The sequence below is a fragment of the Alligator mississippiensis genome, chromosome 4 (assembly GCF_030867095.1).
Source record: "Alligator mississippiensis isolate rAllMis1 chromosome 4, rAllMis1, whole genome shotgun sequence".
NCBI classification, from domain to species: domain Eukaryota; kingdom Metazoa; phylum Chordata; order Crocodylia; family Alligatoridae; genus Alligator; species Alligator mississippiensis.
The window spans coordinates 211,172,360-211,191,078 of NC_081827.1; the positions used below are offsets into that span (position 1 = coordinate 211,172,360).

General features: G+C 38.4%; 1 protein-coding gene across 5 annotated transcripts in view; it reads right to left on the reverse strand.

Annotated features, from left to right (window-relative positions):
* MAP3K20 (mitogen-activated protein kinase kinase kinase 20) overlaps positions 1-18,719 on the reverse strand; it is a 127,012-nt gene that overhangs the window by 31,544 nt on the left and 76,749 nt on the right. For 4 of the 5 annotated variants that reach the window (XM_059727279.1, XM_059727280.1, XM_014599478.3 and 1 more), the window contains exons 11-14: positions 17,732-17,867; positions 3,100-3,144; positions 1,601-1,631; positions 1,347-1,486 (exon numbers count right to left, since the gene is read on the reverse strand). In XM_059727279.1, coding sequence (XP_059583262.1) covers positions 1,347-1,486; positions 1,601-1,631; positions 3,100-3,144; positions 17,732-17,867 — 352 coding nt within the window. Of the gene's footprint in view, positions 1-1,346; positions 1,487-1,600; positions 1,632-3,099; positions 3,145-5,319; positions 10,374-17,731; positions 17,868-18,719 lie in introns of those variants that run through there. The other variant, XM_059727281.1, reaches the window with a different exon arrangement.

Genomic DNA, 18,719 nt, shown 5'->3' on the forward strand with positions numbered 1-18,719 from the left:
TTTCCTGTTTTCACTCCTGCTCACTCAGGTCAGGGAACTCAGGTAACCATCAGTGAGCTGCACTGTCTTTTTCATTTTGTGCATCAGCAATTTATTTACTAAGTTTCAATAAGTTTCACTGAAGGCAATGGGGGTTGCACATGCCATTAATGGTACGAAATGGAAACAATAGGACTGTGGAACCCTTTTTGTTGTGGTGATGCGCAAGACAGAAAATAACCCAGCTTGACTCTTGGAGCTCAGGTTAAATTTACAGGGTTGGCAGTTAGGAAAAAAAGTGTCTTTTTTCTAGTAAATTGAGCACGCTTGATACGAAATCATTGAAACACAATGGAACCCCACAATGCCATTTTTAAAGAGCCATTTTTCAGAGTAGAACCACAGGTATCTACACCCTCTTCTGTGACAATAAGTATTATTAATACCACTGCTCCACAACTAATACTTTCCAGCCCACGATTTTGCTGGATTCAGCATAACTATTAAACAATTAGAACAGCGTAATCTTTTGTAGATGAAATAAAGCTCAAACAGCAAAGCAGCCCTACTCTGTCAATCATTTAGAGGCATAGACAGATGGAACATTTACATCAGTGTAATTGGCATTACACTGGTGCAAAAAGGTAGCAGAAAGATGATGCAAATCCCTAAATCAGGGTAATTTCAACCAATTTGGAGCAGAATTAAGGATAAAACTCTAGTGGTATAACCTTCACCATTTTGTATTTCCATGTCCATCGCAGAGAGACACAGAAACAACATACTACTGTCTGTAGTCACTCTGGGACAGCTTCATGTCTGTGCTTTCCTGATCCTGCTGTAATTTACATTATGTACAAGAAAACATAAATTACACTGGCTTGCGCATTCATTCCTTTGTGCCCTAACTTTAAAATTGCTTAAGGGGGGCAGGCAGAGATTTGTATGGATAATAACTAAAGCTCAGGAAGAAGTCAAGAGATTTCAGTTCAACCAACTTTTGGTACTTGTTCAAAATACTTTGATCAAACTCGAAATGTTGTGTGGACAAGATGTCATAATATTTACAAAGGTTTCAGTTGGGATCTATTAGTCCAATTCATGCTCTATACAAAACCATGTCATGAAGAAGAGGATCATGATGTCTTTCTCTTTTTAAAGACAGAATGAAAAAAAAGATGATAGAAATTTTTGTCATGTTAAAAAATATTCAGGTTTGTTTATTGGGGATAAATTCTGTGAGTTCTTGAAATCAAATAGTTTTAGAGGTTTTTTTTGTTTTGTTTTTTTACTGGAAAAAAGTGATAATTCCTGTCAACTTTTACACTACATACAATTGCAGTAATCAAGACATGCCATTAAGATACCTTTAAATGAATGATGTGTCCTTTGGAAACAATTCCCATATCCTTTAAATCATCTTCTTCTAGAAGGAGCAATCGTTTCCCAGTAATATGATGTTCCTTAAAAAAGTTGGCATAAATGCTCATGTCACCAGAAGTATCACCTGATGATATGAAAGGTAATTCAGAAATCCATACTGCTCTTTAGCAGGAACAAAATTGATTGTTTGAGCCAAATATGAGTGCAGTATTTTAGATATGTATGAATAGATTTTTACCTTTTCTAACAAGCTGGTGAACCCAAAAATACTGTGGAAAAAAAGGAAACAGTTTGGAAGGTTACATAATTAAAATTTTGTATTTTGTAGCAATTCAAAACACTTCAAAATTTAATCTGCATAATTTAATTTTAACACAAAATGTACAGGTCTTTCCAGCTGTGGAACAAGGAAAGCAAACTTCTCTTTCATATTAACTTCCTGGGGCAAGTTGCTGGGTTATTATTTTTCTTACTTAAATGTTCTCGTATTTTTCAGGGTTGTTGGTTGTAGCCATCTAAGGATATAGACAGACAAGGTTATTTGGGTAGATGTGATACCTTTTATTAAACCAACTAAATAGTTGGAAAAAGTGTTCCTTTTAAGTTTTCAGACACAAACCACCTTATTCAGGAATAAGGAGAGTCTGTTGGTGTCAACAGACTCTCCTTATGCCTGAAATCTTGCAAAGAACAATTTTTTCCAACTATTTAGTTGGGCTAGTAAAAGATATCACAGCTACCCAAAGAACCTGGTCTGCCTTGTATTTTTCAGGCATTTTCTCCATTTTTACATTCATTCAGAAATTGATGTTACCCTAATATAAGTTTTAGCAACCTCTCATGTAATGGAAGATGGTGATGAGCAGATAAGACTATTACTATAATTGCGTTGGCTTTTCAGTTAGTTCTATGTTAACTTTACTTAAATCAGCAAGGGCCAACCTTGCCACAAATTAGCCCTGCACCTATAAAACTGCCACTCCTATCCCAATCTGATGCTCTGCTTTGTGCTTCTTGCCCTCTCTGCTGATGTGCTATCTGTCTCCTCCCTGATGTATCATGTACCACATGCAGAGGCTACTCATGCCACAGAGGTTGACTACCTTTGACTTAAATTACCACATTATGCAATGTGTTTCAAGTGAGTGATGAAAAGCACGTTAAGAATACTGTGAAATAAAGACATGTTAGATGGAAATATCTGAACTTTCCTGCTTGTCATTTAAATTAAACAAATGTTCGAAGTAGGATATGAAGTAGGCACAGTAGCTAAAAACAATCACATTTCATATTCTAGTGTATATGAAAATGGTTTTCCATACCCTTTCAGAATCTTACTTTAAAGCAAATTCCCTGATGGCATGAGCAAAGAGGCTGCAATATTTGAAATCCCCCTCTCTTGGCACCGGTTAGATATGCATTAGTAGGGCACTACAGCATTGCCTGGTTCATGCCTATGTCAACATAAATTCAAAGGTGATAACCTCTCAAGCTAAATGTTTCTGCAGACATTTCAACATGTGACCATTTCACCAAGGCTGATGAAATCCTTAATCTGTCAGGCCCAAGTTGTTTTGAAACCTCTTTGGAACAGGAATTTTATACATATGCAGCGCTATAATCTTATCAGAGTTGTCAAGTCACTGCAATCTAGATGCCATTTACAATGATTTGCAACATTTTTACTTTATAGCTACATCAATGCAATGTTGATTGAATTAATAAAAAAATGCTTACCACATCTTCTTCAGTCCATGCGCATATATCAAAGGAAGGCAGCAACTGTGAGAGACATGAATTGAAAAGAGTAATATTGTTCTTGTCTGATTATTTACCTTCCCTGACTTTATTTTGGTGGCTGATTTTATGTGGTACTTTTTATTCTGCAAAGACAATATGTCTTCTGGCATAAGGAGGACTTTGGTCATTATATCATGTATTGGGTAAAGTTGTTCCCGGAGTCTAATATACATCATATTCCCAGATTAAATCTATTAGTTTGACACAGATTGGCTTCAGTGATGTAATGGTAGTGACAGATTAATGCCTTCCCCTTCAGGAGCCAAAATTATTCAGAACATTCCCAAGTGAAAAACTAATTAATCTTAGAATATCTACCACCCAGTTCCTCCATGGCAGGACTCACTATGAGCCACTCTCCCCTTTTGTTAACTATTAGAAAGAGTTTGGTGCTACTGTGGATTTTTGCTACAATTTAACTTCAGTACTGAAAGGAGTGTCTTGATCTTCCAGAGCATCATCTGTGAGAGCAGGTTTCAGTGGTGTTCTGAAGACAGCATACCTGACTGGGAACTGGGCCACTGCAGGTAATCTTCCTTATTAATTAAATGGATAAGGGTGTTTGCTCCCTTCTTATATTTTAGTTTGTGCCTAGGCCTTCGTGGTCATACCTCTGAGGAACTATGGATGGCACAATGTTTGAAGGAAGTACTCCCCAATTTAGCCAAGTGCTATAGTTCATGCACAGCATCCTATGTTATATGCAAAATCCCATGGTTTGGGCTATGGAAGTATGAGGGGATCATGAGCGATGCATGAGAGGGAATATGTTAATGAAGGACTGGATTGTTTAAAAAATGAAACAGTAGAAGATTTCACTAAGATAGTGATGTTTTCTAACCAGCAAGAGTATGGGCTCTTAAGCTTTCTCATCAACTCACTGGTATCCTGTTAATGGATAAAGTTATTTTATGTGTATTTGAAATATCAATTCCTCCCAAACTTTGATCATTATTAGTTGGCTACAAGTTTATCAAATTATTTAAATACTATATTAACTCAGATTTAACCAACAGGATTGCCCAGTAGTCCTTGGCTTTTGCATTCTCTTTCCATTGTGAGCTAAGCTTTGTAGGCCTTTTTAACCCAAATTATCCAATCTCTTAAGAACTGCACACTCTTCTCCCCAGACATCCTCCACATATGCCTGTGCATGACAGTAGAATGCTGCCCACATGTGCAAATTATTCTTTACCTATCATGCTACTTCTTTCCATTTGTGGCCAACTCTGGGGAGACTGGCCAGGATGCCTGTCATCCTTCCAAAGCAACTTCTTCCACCCAGACATGTGAAAAGCCTTCCTGAACAAGACTCTTGCTGAAGGAATCATGACTGGCCTCCACTTGTGGCTTACGTCCTCAGTTAGAGTTCCTGCTGTTCCTTAGACGTACTCCAAGATACAGAAAGGAAAGTCAGGTCTCCAGTGCTCTGCTTTCAGCAGCACAACTGCTTTCAGAGGAAATACCTTGCTGAGCACACCCCATTGACCAAACCAGCTGGGTCAACTGGCATGTCCTCATACGTGCTCTGCTACCTTTCCTGCTAGAATTTTCTCGGACAAAAATGGCTTCCTTAGATGGACAGAGCCATTGATGACTGAGCTAAACAGCAGATGGGGTAGACAGATTTGACTGCGAGAGGGACACTTCACTGCTGAGCCAGTCTTCAAAACCTATTATAAGTCAGAAAAATACAGGAAAACTTTCTTGTGTCAGTTATATGTAGGACAGGAAACTGATATAGGGAAGCAACACACACCTGGGGAATAGGTGGGGCAGCATCTGGCAAACCATGATGTCCAATGTGAAAGGGGGGGGGGGGCCACATTGCTTGCAATAATCAATATAATTATCACACCTGAATTCCAAATATGTTGGTGTCTGTGTTTGCCTAATAAGCTTGATAGAATATTTATATTATTGAACTGTCTACTGCACAAGCTCAAAATTGCATTCTTGGCTAGGCAAAGTAACTTTCCACAGGATTTCCATTTTTATGAGAAGAAAAATAAAGTAACATAATGTTAAATCTTTTTAAAAAAGAAGCAAGGAGAAAATCAGAATAAAGGACTCCATACTTTGGTTCATCATTTGCACATTAGGCAGCCTGCAAAAAGGACGCTGGTATTTTACACAGGAATGTGGATGCATAAAAAATTACTGTCAAAATGTTTATTGCAAAATGGAAGTTTGGAACAAAAAGAAGCAGAAGAAAAAGTTCACATCAAAATAAAATTTCTGACACCAATTGAAAACAGAGAACATTGCATATTCTTTTTTTTTTAATCTGGAAACTCAAATTCATATTGTGAATAAAGAGGACATCATATGTCAAGTGCAGTAAAGAAAATAAGTGACTCTAAAAGACCTTTTCACACAAGGTTGTAAAACTGCATGTTCCATACACGTTATATATTCAGTTTATGCCATAAGTGTTTGGACACAGGCTTTGCTCAGCGTTATTTTTCAGAAGGGAGGATGACATTTCCTAATTCTGTGAAAATAATTTCTATTCATGTTTCGTTTGTCACACTTGGTATATAAATATCATAATTTCCTATTACTTAGTACAAAACATTTTCAGTTGTGCAAAAGCAAAAAATGCAGTGAACTACATCAGACTTTAAAAGGCATTAAAATATTTTGCACGCAATACAAAAGGTTTAATTAAGGTATGTTGCTGATACTACAGTTCTGAAATTAATTTTCATAAATCAGAAAGCTCTATGTAACTTCATAGTATACACTTAGTTGAAATCTGGGAAAAAAAGAAAATGCATCCATCTCCAAATTTCTGCTGGTAGATTCAAAGGACTATAAAAATTATCACATGGCCTATGAGCTTGATTTGCTACATGAAATCTGGAAGAAGAAAACAGATTCTATCCTGAATACTAGTTAAACCTCTGTCAAGTCAAAGGTCTAGCTAAAAACCTGTAAAAGCTGCCTGATTACAGAAAGGAAGGAACTACAGTACTAAAAAAGTACAGTAACTTTGCTATTCATTCGCATGACATGCATGGTGTAAATCTAGTGCTGCTGCTTACTATATAAATCATTAATGTTTCAGTATTTATTTGAGAATAATTGTTTTAAGAGCTACAATGAAACAAAATCAGTATCTAACAAAAACTTCAAATGATAAATGAAGGACAAAAAACTCAAGAACACAACCATGTGCCAAGGAGCTATGTCACAGTTCATATCTCAGAAAAACTCTGCCTCTAGGGAGACTAACTCCAAGTACTTCAGTTGCAGTAAACAAATCTGGCCTACTGATTAAGCATATCCCAAATACCCCACAAATTACATAAAATGGATTAAAATGAAGTCCTCAGCATCTAATAAGCATTATACCTCAAAGCAGTTTCAATTCTAAAACATCTGCAGTGTTACAGTTATGAAAGTGATTAGATTCAAACAGTCAAGTTCAACCTATTTCCTGAACCTTTTCTACTTCTGAAGACATGAGAATGGTGTTATGAGTCAGGAAATACTAGGTTCCAGCCCTAGCTCACTCCATAAATTTGGGCAAGTCAAAGAACTAAACTCTGAGTTCCTTATTCAGGCAATCTGCCTGTTTCAGTGTTAGTTTACGTATAATGTCTAAGAACTAGTCATTTCAATTTGGCCCTTCTATGTACCAGTTTCCCTGTCTTCAAGAAGGGTAACAACAATTTATTTTACCTACCTCACAAGGCTCTCAGAAGATTCCTTATTAAAATTGTGGTTATTGTTCTGAAAACATGTCAGTATATAGAACTACTGACTGTTACTAGCATCCAGACACTATGATGGTTAGACATCTCAATAGAGGGGAAAAAAAATGCTCACTGTAGAGCAAAAAATAACTACAGAAGATCTAACTGGATTCAGATCTGCCTCCATATCAACAGAACTGGCGACCAAATACTGTTTTTAGAATCTGTTACCTAGCAAGGCTGTTAGATGAAGACAAAGCACAGCTTGATAATCCAATCTCATTTTTTAGTTGAACTGAACAGTCGTTGGAGAAGAATAAAAAATTGACTTGTTAAGCACAGTGATTCTAAATAAAAAGACCATCAACAGGAAAGGCCAATAACAGACTTTACCTTAGTGGGTCTTTATTTCACTACTATTCTGATACATTACCTGCTTTCAAATGGAACCAATTAGCCAAATTTTATCCCTGTTTCATTAAAAAAAATCCAAATTTTGAATTTTTTAACTAGCTCTGATCTCTGTATATCATCTAAAATTTATTATACTCAAGCAACTCAGATCCACTTCAATGGGAGAGGTATGAGAATATTTTCTACCTTGAGCAGGGCGTTGGACTCAATGACCTCATAAGGTCCCTTCCAGCCCTACTTTCCTATGATCCTATAATTAGAGGACAGAGTTGATTTTGCTTGTTTTATTAAAGAAAAATAATACCTGCATAACATATTAATGGAAGAAAATTTTTATTAGGCTAAAACTAAACCAAAGAGTGGATCTTCAAGTCTCATTAATATCTATATGTATTAGGGTATATAACCTGCTTTGGATTACCAGATGCAAAGAAAATGAAAAATATCAGTATCAGTATTTAGAAGAGATATTTCTGCATTTAATTGCTCAGTACACTGGGACAAATTTTGATTTCAGTTAGATCTGTGCAATTGTAAACCACATAGTTCACAAATCTTTCTATTTTTCCTGTGTGCATATGTGGATATTACAAAAATAATATTGCTGCAGTAGCTATTTGCACGTGTGGATGGACAAAAGCATATACATCTGTATTAGAAGTAGTCCGTTTTCTAGTATTTCTTTGAAATTCTGTCCTTTTTGGTTATCAGCCCCTCCCATCCTGCTAAGTCACTTTCTGGGAAGTTTCTAAATGTCTAAGTTTCTATCACTGACAGTGTAGGAGCAAACTTCACTTCAACTAGACACAGAAAATTTTTCCAATAAAAAAATAGTGTACTGTTCAACATTTAAATTATAAGTTCTTGCCAGTATGAAAAAATGCCCTGGATACCAGAGGATTGATATCAACCCAATGCATTTGCATCAGCTAGGAAGAGGGCAGAATCAGGGTCAGATTCTACAGATTTTACACATTTTGAAGGCCTAGTTCTGTGAGGTGCTGTGCACCTTAAGCTATAACTGAATTCAAGGGCAATTCAATGCCCTCAGTGCTTCACAGGTTATCAGAATGGTACTGGACCTCAAAGGCTGAAGCTAGTTACCTCTCACAACTCAAAAATTAGTCCTGTCAATCTATAAGGCTTTTTTTTTTTTTTTAATTCCCCAAGAGTTTTTTCTTGTATTTCCAAACACAGCACACAATGTTCCATACAATTAAGAGATCTCCTTTCAAATCTGCTGTCATCTATGTATTAATTTCTAACTAAGATATTTAGATAAAAGTAACTGTCATTATATTAGTCTGAGGATGGAATAATCGGCTCTCTAACTAAAAATAGCCTTTCAAACTAGTTTTCATAACAGAGATACCAATAACATTGTAAATTGAATTTTTGACTATTCACTGTACTACATCTAAGCTAAAAAGTAGTCATTTTCCCCTTCTTTGGGCAACCATTTTAAAGTGTCACTTCCTCCTGCACCTGTGTGCAACTGCCTTGGTTTCCCTCTCTCCTTCTGCATTACCACTAAAGAGGTCATCAGGAAAATATAAATACTGCTCTGAATACAGTGAGTGTCAAGTTTATTTACTGCAACAGATACTTACATTCTGAATTTTAGAATGATGCATAACAGTGACAATAAGTTAAAAATTATTTTAGTGCAGAAAGACAGATATTGGAAATCTAGCAAACATTCCTTATATCATCCCTCCAAACTTTAACTCAACCCACAGAAGGAGAGCCGAAACAAGTTTACAGCATCCCTTTTAAAGTCTCTCTTGCTCACTCTCTCTCTCCTTTTGTATAAAAGACAATGATAAGTGGTCTAACAGATACAGTATAATCAAAAATTGCTGTAAGTAACCTGAGACCAAATTTTGCTTAGCTACAATGCAATACATCCAGAGCAAGGCCAACAAAGTTAATGAGGCCTCCAGTATAACAAAAAATGCGCATGTAGATTATAATATCTGCTCTTAGATGCTGAGATCTGATTGTAATTGACTGCGCTAAAGAGTGAATTTCATACTTAAAAAAAATCCCAAAAAACACTGTTACAAATGATCTATTACCAGTGATTTTCTGGATACAGTTACTGTTCTTACAGTGTGTGTTTAAATTACAACTTTATTTCTCTCAATCAAGCTTTGCCACCGCAGCAATATATTTATTATATCACAGAATACAGCCTTGAGAATGACTGAGAAATCACAAATACAGGAAAAGGTGCATGAATGAGAAAGAATGGATTTTATAGGTAAAACCTGTGTGGAAGTACAAATATATTAATATGTTCAACAATAAAATTGGTGAGTAAAACTATAGCAACACACAGAAAAGTAATGGATATCTTTTTAAAAATGACAGGAATTAAAAGTTTCCCCCAGTGTTTTTTCATCTTAAATATATTGAGCCATAGTTTCTGTAATCAGGCACCCAGGATTGCAGCTAACACTATAAAAGTTGGGTAAAAACACTATATCTCAACTTGTTTTGAAAGTTGAGTTCCAAATTTCAGCAAGGCAGAAACAGGCAAACACAAAAATAACATGTATTTTTACATACAAATATGACTGGCCTAGAAAACAGAGTGCTATCGCCTTTGTTTCTTTTACAGGATTTAAACGGACCAAAATGACAGGATAGCTTTTCTAAAACATGATTGTTTTGCTTTGCTAGAAACAAATTTTAGATTCAATTAGGTTTCTGATTTCACTCACTACTATCATCTGAATCATCAAAATAATCATCATCGTCGTCATGATCACCATCATCTGACCAGTCGAATTCACTGAAACCCACAGCCATGTTGATTTTCTTCCCCCTTCTCATAGAGGTGCTTTTAGAAGAATTCTTTTTGGCTTGCATGTTTATCTGCATTCCAGAATGCAGGACAGATCCTGCTTGGTTCACAGAGAAGATATCCCCAAAGCCCGTCATCATCAAGGCCTTCAGACTTTGGTTCATGCCAGCAACCTCCCCGTTACTTGTTGCTGTGATCTGACATGACATCTCTGCACTGTTTGACTCCTCTGTTTTAGATTCAAAGTAAGACTCCTCAGACATTCTTGCAGCAATAGGTAAGAAAAACTATTTAAAGGAGGAAAGGACAGAGTAAAAAAGGAAAGTTAGAACCAATTTAAATCAAGGAAAAAGAAAACACCAAATTAGTTGGCAATAAACAGAAAGCATAATTATTAGTAAATTAAAAAAAACCCCAAAGCTCAAGTAAGAGTTCATTAAAATAGAATTGGCTTAATTCTTTTAAAATGAGAGCACAAAAATCACCAGAGTGTGCAAAGAACCACAGGCAGTACAGCTTTCATGTTGCAAAAAGGTTCCAGCTTTTGAATCCCTCATTTTGCAAGAAATAAAACAGTTTACAACATTTTTTACTCAGGGAGAGAATAGGAGCACAGATACAGAGAGGAGTCTTGAGTGACCTGCTTGGTTTTAACTCAGAATTAAAGGGTAAGTCAGCTTATAGTTAAAAGAACCCAAATGAGCCCCAAAGTCTGGCGCAGAGTGAAATGTTTTTGTCTTTGTGTCAGATTATATTAGATCCTGCTAATCAGAGACAAATCTCTCTCCCACTTTGGTAGGAGAAGGCTGAGTAGATTCCTTGCCTGGGCTGCTAGTAAATTGCTTTTCTAAACTATTTACATCTTTTTTTATTCAATGATATCAACCTGTACTCGGTGACCGTCTGTATACCCTGAGCACATGGCATTTCCTTGACCCAGCTTGTTACCATTTGTTTCCACGAAAATGAAACATGTCATTTTCAGATAAATAATGATTAATGCCCATTCAAGAAGGCCATACTAGCAATAGTAACCTCTATGACATACTTGCTGTCCACAGGGAGTCAGAGTTCTGGCATCTAGTCCTAAATTAAGCCACCTACTAAAGGAGCAGCAAAAGAGCAGCTTCTGCTCCTGTACTGGTGAAATGGCCTTTAAAGCTGTTTTCTGCCCGAAATTAATATTGTTGTCCACACCTTTCTTAATCTGATCATTTCTACTCAATCTGTTTGCTACTAGGGAAATTATTGTAATCACATGTATGCTAGTTTGTCAGATTCTTCAGAAGGAAGAGAAAAATGGAGCAAAAGATCAGTTTCTCATCAGTGCCATGCCATTCGTGAATCTTCATTTTAAAAGAATATATGCCTGTTTTCTCAGTTCAGATTTCCCCCACACATAAAAACATTTTCCTGTATCTTAATTAAAATTCATGCCATAATAAAGACGTAAAAAATGAAAAGTTAGGGAGGTGGAAGGATAATGAAGCCAATTCTTAGTACATCTTATATTATGCTTTCTGTCTATGAATAACAGGATGCTTCCTATTTATACTTCAGTTTTATATATCTATGTTGTAGAATATATAACATATATTTGTGTTGAAAAAAAATCATGACTCATCTTCTAACACTTAATCCTTACTCAACACAAGAGAACCAATGGCTTCTATTTATCAGTGAAAGATTAAACCTACTGCATATACTATAACTGCCCAGCATATATTAAAAGTTATACCCCTGGGTCTTACATGGTGTACAGCAATATTCATCTTGGTGTACAGCAATATACATCTTGATGGTAATATTAGGATTTTATTCACATTCTTTATTCATGGGAAGAATTCAAATTTACAAGAGCTACTACACTCCCTTCCTTTATATGCCTCTCTCTAATTTCTGTGGTGATACTTAAGTAACACTTGACAATGGATGGGCAGCTGATGTACTGTAGCTGTGGCTCATTATGCTAATCATAATCATCTCACTACCTTGCATACCTCCATTATTTATTGTATCCACAGCTATCTCTTGTCATATACAAAGATAAAGAGCTCTCTGGGGCAGGGCCCATCTTTAACTTGTGCATGTACAGAGCCTAGCACAAAAAGGTCCTGACCTACAGCTAAGTTTTCATTTATTTCCATTCCATAAACTAATGACAATATTTTTAAAAGCCAGGTGCATTGGTAAGAGAATCACACTCTGGATAAACATAGTGTTTGGTTCTGCCCCTCATCAACTGCTCCAAGATTCCTCCCACTACCAAAACCAGCTCAGCAACCCACCCATTTCCTTCACAGTTTCCTTTTCTCCTTGAAAAGGATGTCCCTGTTTCTGAACGGATTTGTACAGCAGGAATATTGTATTCTCCAAACAGGGCTGAGATTCCTTTGTGCTGCAGTGCTTTACAAGAGACATTGTGGCTGCCAGCACAAAGGACTCTGCAGAATATTAGATTCAAAGGTACCTGCTGCATAAAACAGAGCAGAAGCAGGGTCAAAGGGGGGGGGGGGGGAATGGCATTAATCTGTCAGAAGAGTGCTCAGGAGAGGTTGCCTAAAATGTGACAGTTTATCCAGTCTATGCCTAAAACTGTCCTTGACTTCTGGAACAATTTCTTTCCATTCGTTCCTGTACCTTATAACATGCTGTTAGTCTCAAAGCATAATCTTGCTTCACTTAAGTAGATTAGGGCTATGCAGATAAAGATATCAAACTGAAGTTGAGTTTGGGGTTTTCTGCCTTCAAGCAAACTTAATTAATAGATTTTATACAGGTAGTGCTCAGTCTTTTGACCATGCAGGGGCCAATTGCAACCAATTTGATTTGGGCCACATCAAATCCAGACCTTACAGACACCAAGTTCAATGTTCTGCATTAAGTACCTGTGAGTTATTCAAATTAACACTTTGCTTCAGAACAACCATGGCTAATTTGATCTAATGGCCATTTAAGCCTGGATTGCACCTGTTTTGTTACAGACTGAGCCAATATTTCTCACACGAAGCTGGCTGTCTATTTTTAGCCCTCCCTGCCACCCAGCTCTGCTCCCTGCTGCCCCAGTTAGCCCTGCCCAGCCTTACACTGCCCCAGTTGGCCCTGTTTACTCAATCTAGCATGGAGGGTTCCTCCACAGGGCTCCCCTGACTTTGGAAATTGGACAATAGGGTAGTAACAGTTAGCTGCCCCTGCTCCGCTGCTGCCAAATTCCGGGGCCCACAGGGAGCCTAGCGGACCAGATTCCGTCTCAAAGGCCAGATCTCTCCCATGAGTTAAGCGCACATTTTACACCAATTATTTTCATTTTATACACCGTAAAACTGAGGGACAGGCCCTCTGAAACACTCTGTTGGATAGAGAAGAGGAATTCTGCAGCCATGTCAAGAAGTCACTGCAGTCAGCGGTTTGTGGCCTTCCAGATGGGTGTAAGATCACACACATTTCACTATCCAACGCAGGGCGTCAAGGGCTTACACCAAGGCTAAAGCCCTTGACTTCAGAAAGGCCAACTTCAATGAGCTTAGGAGATTAGTGGGGGAGGCACTGAGGGCCCAGAAGGTAGAGAAGATGGGAGTTACGAGGGATGGCCGTACCTTAAAGGGGCGATCCTCCAGGCCCAAAGGATAACAGTCCCTGAGAGAAGCAAGGCGGGTAAGAGTGCTCAAAAACCCCCTTGGCTCAACAACGGCATTCAGGAATGCCTGAGGACTAAAAGGGCGGCGTACAACCAGTGGAAGGGAGGAGCTATCACCAAGGAGGAGTATACTCCTCCTTGGCCCAAGTGTAGGAGGGCTATTATGAAGGCCAAGGCAGAGATGGAACTCAGGCTAGATTCCAGGATTAAGGACAACAAAAAGACCTTTTTCAAGTACATTGGGAGCAAGAAGAGGGCACCACGCAATGTAGGGCCCCTGCAAGACGCAAACGGTTATCTTGTGGCTACGCCAGACAAAAAAGCTGATATTTTTAACAGTTTCTTTGCCTCTGTTTTCTTGAACAGGGACCGGGATATCCCACCTACCAGAGGTAGGGACAATCTGGGGGATAGCTCTGTCAGGCCTTCAGTCAGTGCAGATGTAGTTAGGGATCTTCTGGAAGGGCTAGACATTTTTAAATCTGCAGGTCCAGATGCCCTCCACCCAAGGGTGTTGAGGGAGCTGGCAGGGGTCATTGCGGAGCCCTTGGCCTGGCTGTATGAGCATTCATGGTCATCTGGCCAGGTGCTAGGGGATTAGAAAATGGCTAATGTGGTCCGAATTTTCAAGAAAGGGAGGAAGGAGGACCCAAGTAACTATAGGCCTGTAAGCCTCACCTCGGTGCTTGGGAAGATCTTGGAGAGAATCATCAAGGAGCACATCTGTGGGGGGCCTGCAGGGGAGATCATGCTCAGGGGCAATCAGCATGGGTTCATCAAAGGCAGGTCCTGCCTGATCAACCTGATTGTGTTTTATGACCAAGTAACTAAATCCTTAGATGATGGTGTCGCCGTGGACATAGTCTTTCTAGACTTTAAGAAGGCCTTTGACACTGTCTCTCACCCCATCCTCATCAATAAATTAAGCAACTGTGGCACTGATGCCTACACAGTTGGATGGGTAAAAAATTGGCTGATGGGGCGCACCCAGAGAGTAGCGGTGGACGGGTTGTACTCAACCTGGCGAGATGTGAGCAGTGGGGGACCCTAGGGCTCAGTCCCTGGGCCTGCACTGTTTAACATCTTCATCAGCAACTTGGACAAGAGGGTGGAAAGCACACTGTCCAAGTTTGCTGATGACACTAAAATGTGGGGCGAGGTGGACACACTTGAAGGGAGAGAGAGGCTGCAACTAGATTTAGACAGACTACAAAAGTGGGCAGACGAGAATAGGATGGGGTTTAACATAGACAAATGCAGGGTGCTGCACCTTGGGAGAAGGAATCCACAGCATTCATACAGGCTGGGGAGTTCCCTTCTTGAAAGCACAGAGGCGGAAAGGGATCTTGGAGTCATTATTGACTCCAAGATGAACATGAGCCGCCAATGCCAGACCGCGGCCAGCAAGGCCAGCCATACCTTGTCATGCATCCAAAGGTGCATCTCAAGCCGGTCCAGAGAGGTGATACTCTCCCTCTATGCGACTTTGGTCAGGCCGCAGTTGCAGTACTATGTCCAGTACTAGGCGCTGTACTTCAAAAGGAATGTGGCCAGCCTGGATAGGGTTTAGAGGAGGGCCACCCGCTTGGTGAGAGGGCAGCAGGGAAGGCCCTACGAGGAGAGATGGAGGGACCTGAACCTGTTCAGCCTCAGCAAGAGGAGGCTAAGGGGGGACCTGGTGGCTGCCTACAAACTCATCAGGGGAGATCAACAGCAAATAGGTAGAGCCCTTTTCTCCCCAGCACCACCTGGGGTGACAAGGAACAATGGTAACAAGCTGATGGAGAATAGGTTTAGGTTAGAGATCAGAAGGCAATATTTTACAGTTAGGGTGGCCAAAAGCTGGAACCAGCTTCCTAGGGAAGTGGTCCTTGCCCCTACCTTGGGCAAATTCAAGAGAAGGTTGGATGATCACCTGTCTGGGGTCTTGTGAACCCAGCATTCATTCCTGCCTGTGGCAGGGGGTCAGGCTAGATGATCTGTTCAGGTCCCTCCTGACCCTAGCTACTATGATACTATGAAACTTCAAAACTAATGGACCTCAGAGGCTTGTGAGGTCAGAACATCCAACTCAGTATATATCCTGGACTCCTCTCATCCTAAGTATTGAAGTCTCTGCCATGTGGAACTGTAACGATGCAGATCCCAACAGCTCTGAAAAGCAGGGCACCTTTTGTAGCGATATATGGGTCTACTGTTTCTTTCCATTTGTTTTAGGTTTTCCCTTTTGAACACCATTTTAATCTTATTAATTTTCTTTTATGTCTCCTAATGTACATCAGCAAGATGTACTTTTAGTGAAAGTATATAAATTAGCACTGAGGAGAAGGTAACTTGCCATTAAGTAAACACACCTATTATACCAGGGCAAGTATTTATGCCTATGCAACAATTTGAAAAGTTTTTTTTAGCTACTCCAGTACAGCACTACAATAGATCATTAAAAGTATCTGAAATATAAGCCCATACATTTCACGTTGTTCTCAAACTCCTCTTACAAAAAAGCTGCATTTAAAATGCAATAGGAGAGTCAGATTAATGTTATGCAGAAATAAAGTCCATGCCAAATAGAATATACCTTAACACAATCCTTCATTCTTTCAGAACACTAGCCACAAGTGAAAACAGAAGTGATGAGTAACTGCAGCAGTTAAAGATTAATAATAAAAGAACCTAAGTATGTTGCTCATGAAGAGTTTCTCTCATTAAGGCTGTGTCTCACGCTTTGCTCTGTGTAGATGACAGCCCACAGCTCAGTTGCTGGAAGTTTGCTGGTTTTAAAGTAAGCATGTAGATACTGGGTATAGGACATACAGTGTCTGTGTAGATGACAGCCCACAGCTCAGTTGCTGAAAGTTTGCTAGTGTTAAGCAAGCATGCAGATACTGGGTATAGGACATACAGTGTCTAGGTATAGGAAAACATTCATTCTTCATTACATTACTACACATTCATAGCTGGAAAATGTGTGCAAATTCTTTCATACTATGTTAACAAGCTGTGCCTCAAAACTAAGTTGTAAGCAAGCTGGGTTGTCTAGAATATTTCTATGCAAAAAAAAAAAAGATTAAATTGGGCATAAAGGAATCAAAGTCCTGCAATCTCAACCTGGTATGGTCCTGCTTTGAGCAGGGGGTTGGACCAGATGCCCTCCTGAGGTCCCTTCCAACCCTAATTTTCTATGATTCTGTCTGTTTTACCTAATACTGTAAATACAAGTAGAAACATATTTTTCTGTTCTAACATGCATACTCAGGCCTTATTTTAGTGTTCTCTCTGACAGAACTTAAACAGAAGTTAAAGAGTCTTAGTCTCTATAAAGAATATGGGATAATACTGAAAATGTTCGCCTTTTTATTTATTTATAAAAAATTGGACACACCTTCAGTTTTGAAATAATGCACATTTACAAGTACAAATATGTTAGCAAGACTCATAAAATGAAATCTAAAATCATCTAGTATTTCTGGCCTTCTATTCCATATAATACAATAAAACTTTGGTTTTGCTCCTAGAAAAATGAATTACTGAGCATTCTAAAGCCTTTTCTCCACTAAACATAAATTATTACTTTGGGGGCTCAATTCCACATCCATTCAGTCAAAGTCTTTGAATTACGACTTTATTGAATAGGTTGGTTTGAATATAAAAATCAAAAATCTTATAAATTCTAGTAACTGAGGTTAACAATACAAATGTATCATATTGTCATCAAGTGTAATATCGAGCATAGCTCAAATAGTATCATTCTTGTATTTAAGCCACAAATATTTAAGCCGAAAACTATCATTAAATAAATTGGAAGAGCTGAAAAAATATTGATAGCACAATAAATTATGTGCAATGCATTGGGCAAAAGACTACTGTTTGTGCTTAATACAATAGGACTATAGAAACAAATAGAGGATGTGGTGGTAATCTTTCCATAGAACACCCCTGGAGTTATTCAGATGACACCCAGAGCCTGTTTTTGGAATCAGAAGAAAAGCTGAATTACTTCATACTTACAGGAGTATTGGACTGTTCTGTTAACTTCTGCTCCCACATTCTTAAACGTTTCTCCCGTTCCTTTAGCTCCTGCTCTTTAAAGCTCAGATCACGCTCTAGTTTCTTTAGTCTCTCTAAAGTTGCCTCAATTTCACATCTGCACAGAAACAATTTGTTAAGTCTTGTCTTTTCCTGACAGATATAAATTGTTCATAATTTCCACATGAACATTAATTAAATGTGAAAGGCTGAAAAATACAATACTAACTCAAGCAATACATTTAATTACCAAAATACAAAATATTTCAGAGCCTTAAGAACAACAGGTAATGTTTACATTTAAAAATAAAACCAGGATGCCTTACTGCATAAAAAAATGAGAGTAAAATCCCTTTTCCTTTCAACATAATGAAATATGATGTCATCGCTGAAGGAAATTGGGTTAAGAAATGATAATGGGGCAACCATAAGAATTCCTATATGTGTAGGTTAATAACCCTATTTGCTTTAAGTCTATACCTTGGCTATAAACATTATTTGGGTTCATGGTTGTCATATACTGCTTTAGTACCACAGCATTTTCCTTCCACCTTCCTTACTCCCATTTCTCAAGGTTGTTATGTAAAATGATCTGATTCCACCGTATTTAAAATAAGATATGGTCTGGGCTGCATACTTTGGATTAAGAATATAAGAGATATCCTACTGGGTTAGACCACAGGTCCATCTAGCCTAGTATCCCTTATCTCCCAGTGGCAAAGGATAGATGCTAGAGGGAAAGTATTTATGCAGGGCATACCAAGACTGATCTTCTCCCTGACCCTGTGTTTTTACAGCTTTCAGCATTTAGAGAACTAGGAAATTAGGAAATCTGTAGGTTGCAGCCCACACTATCATGTTTAATACCCAATGATGGATCTATCCTACATGAATTTATCTAATCCTCTTTTGAAACAGATTCAGCTTTCAGCTTCTACAACATCTTGTACTAATGAGTCCCACAAGTTAA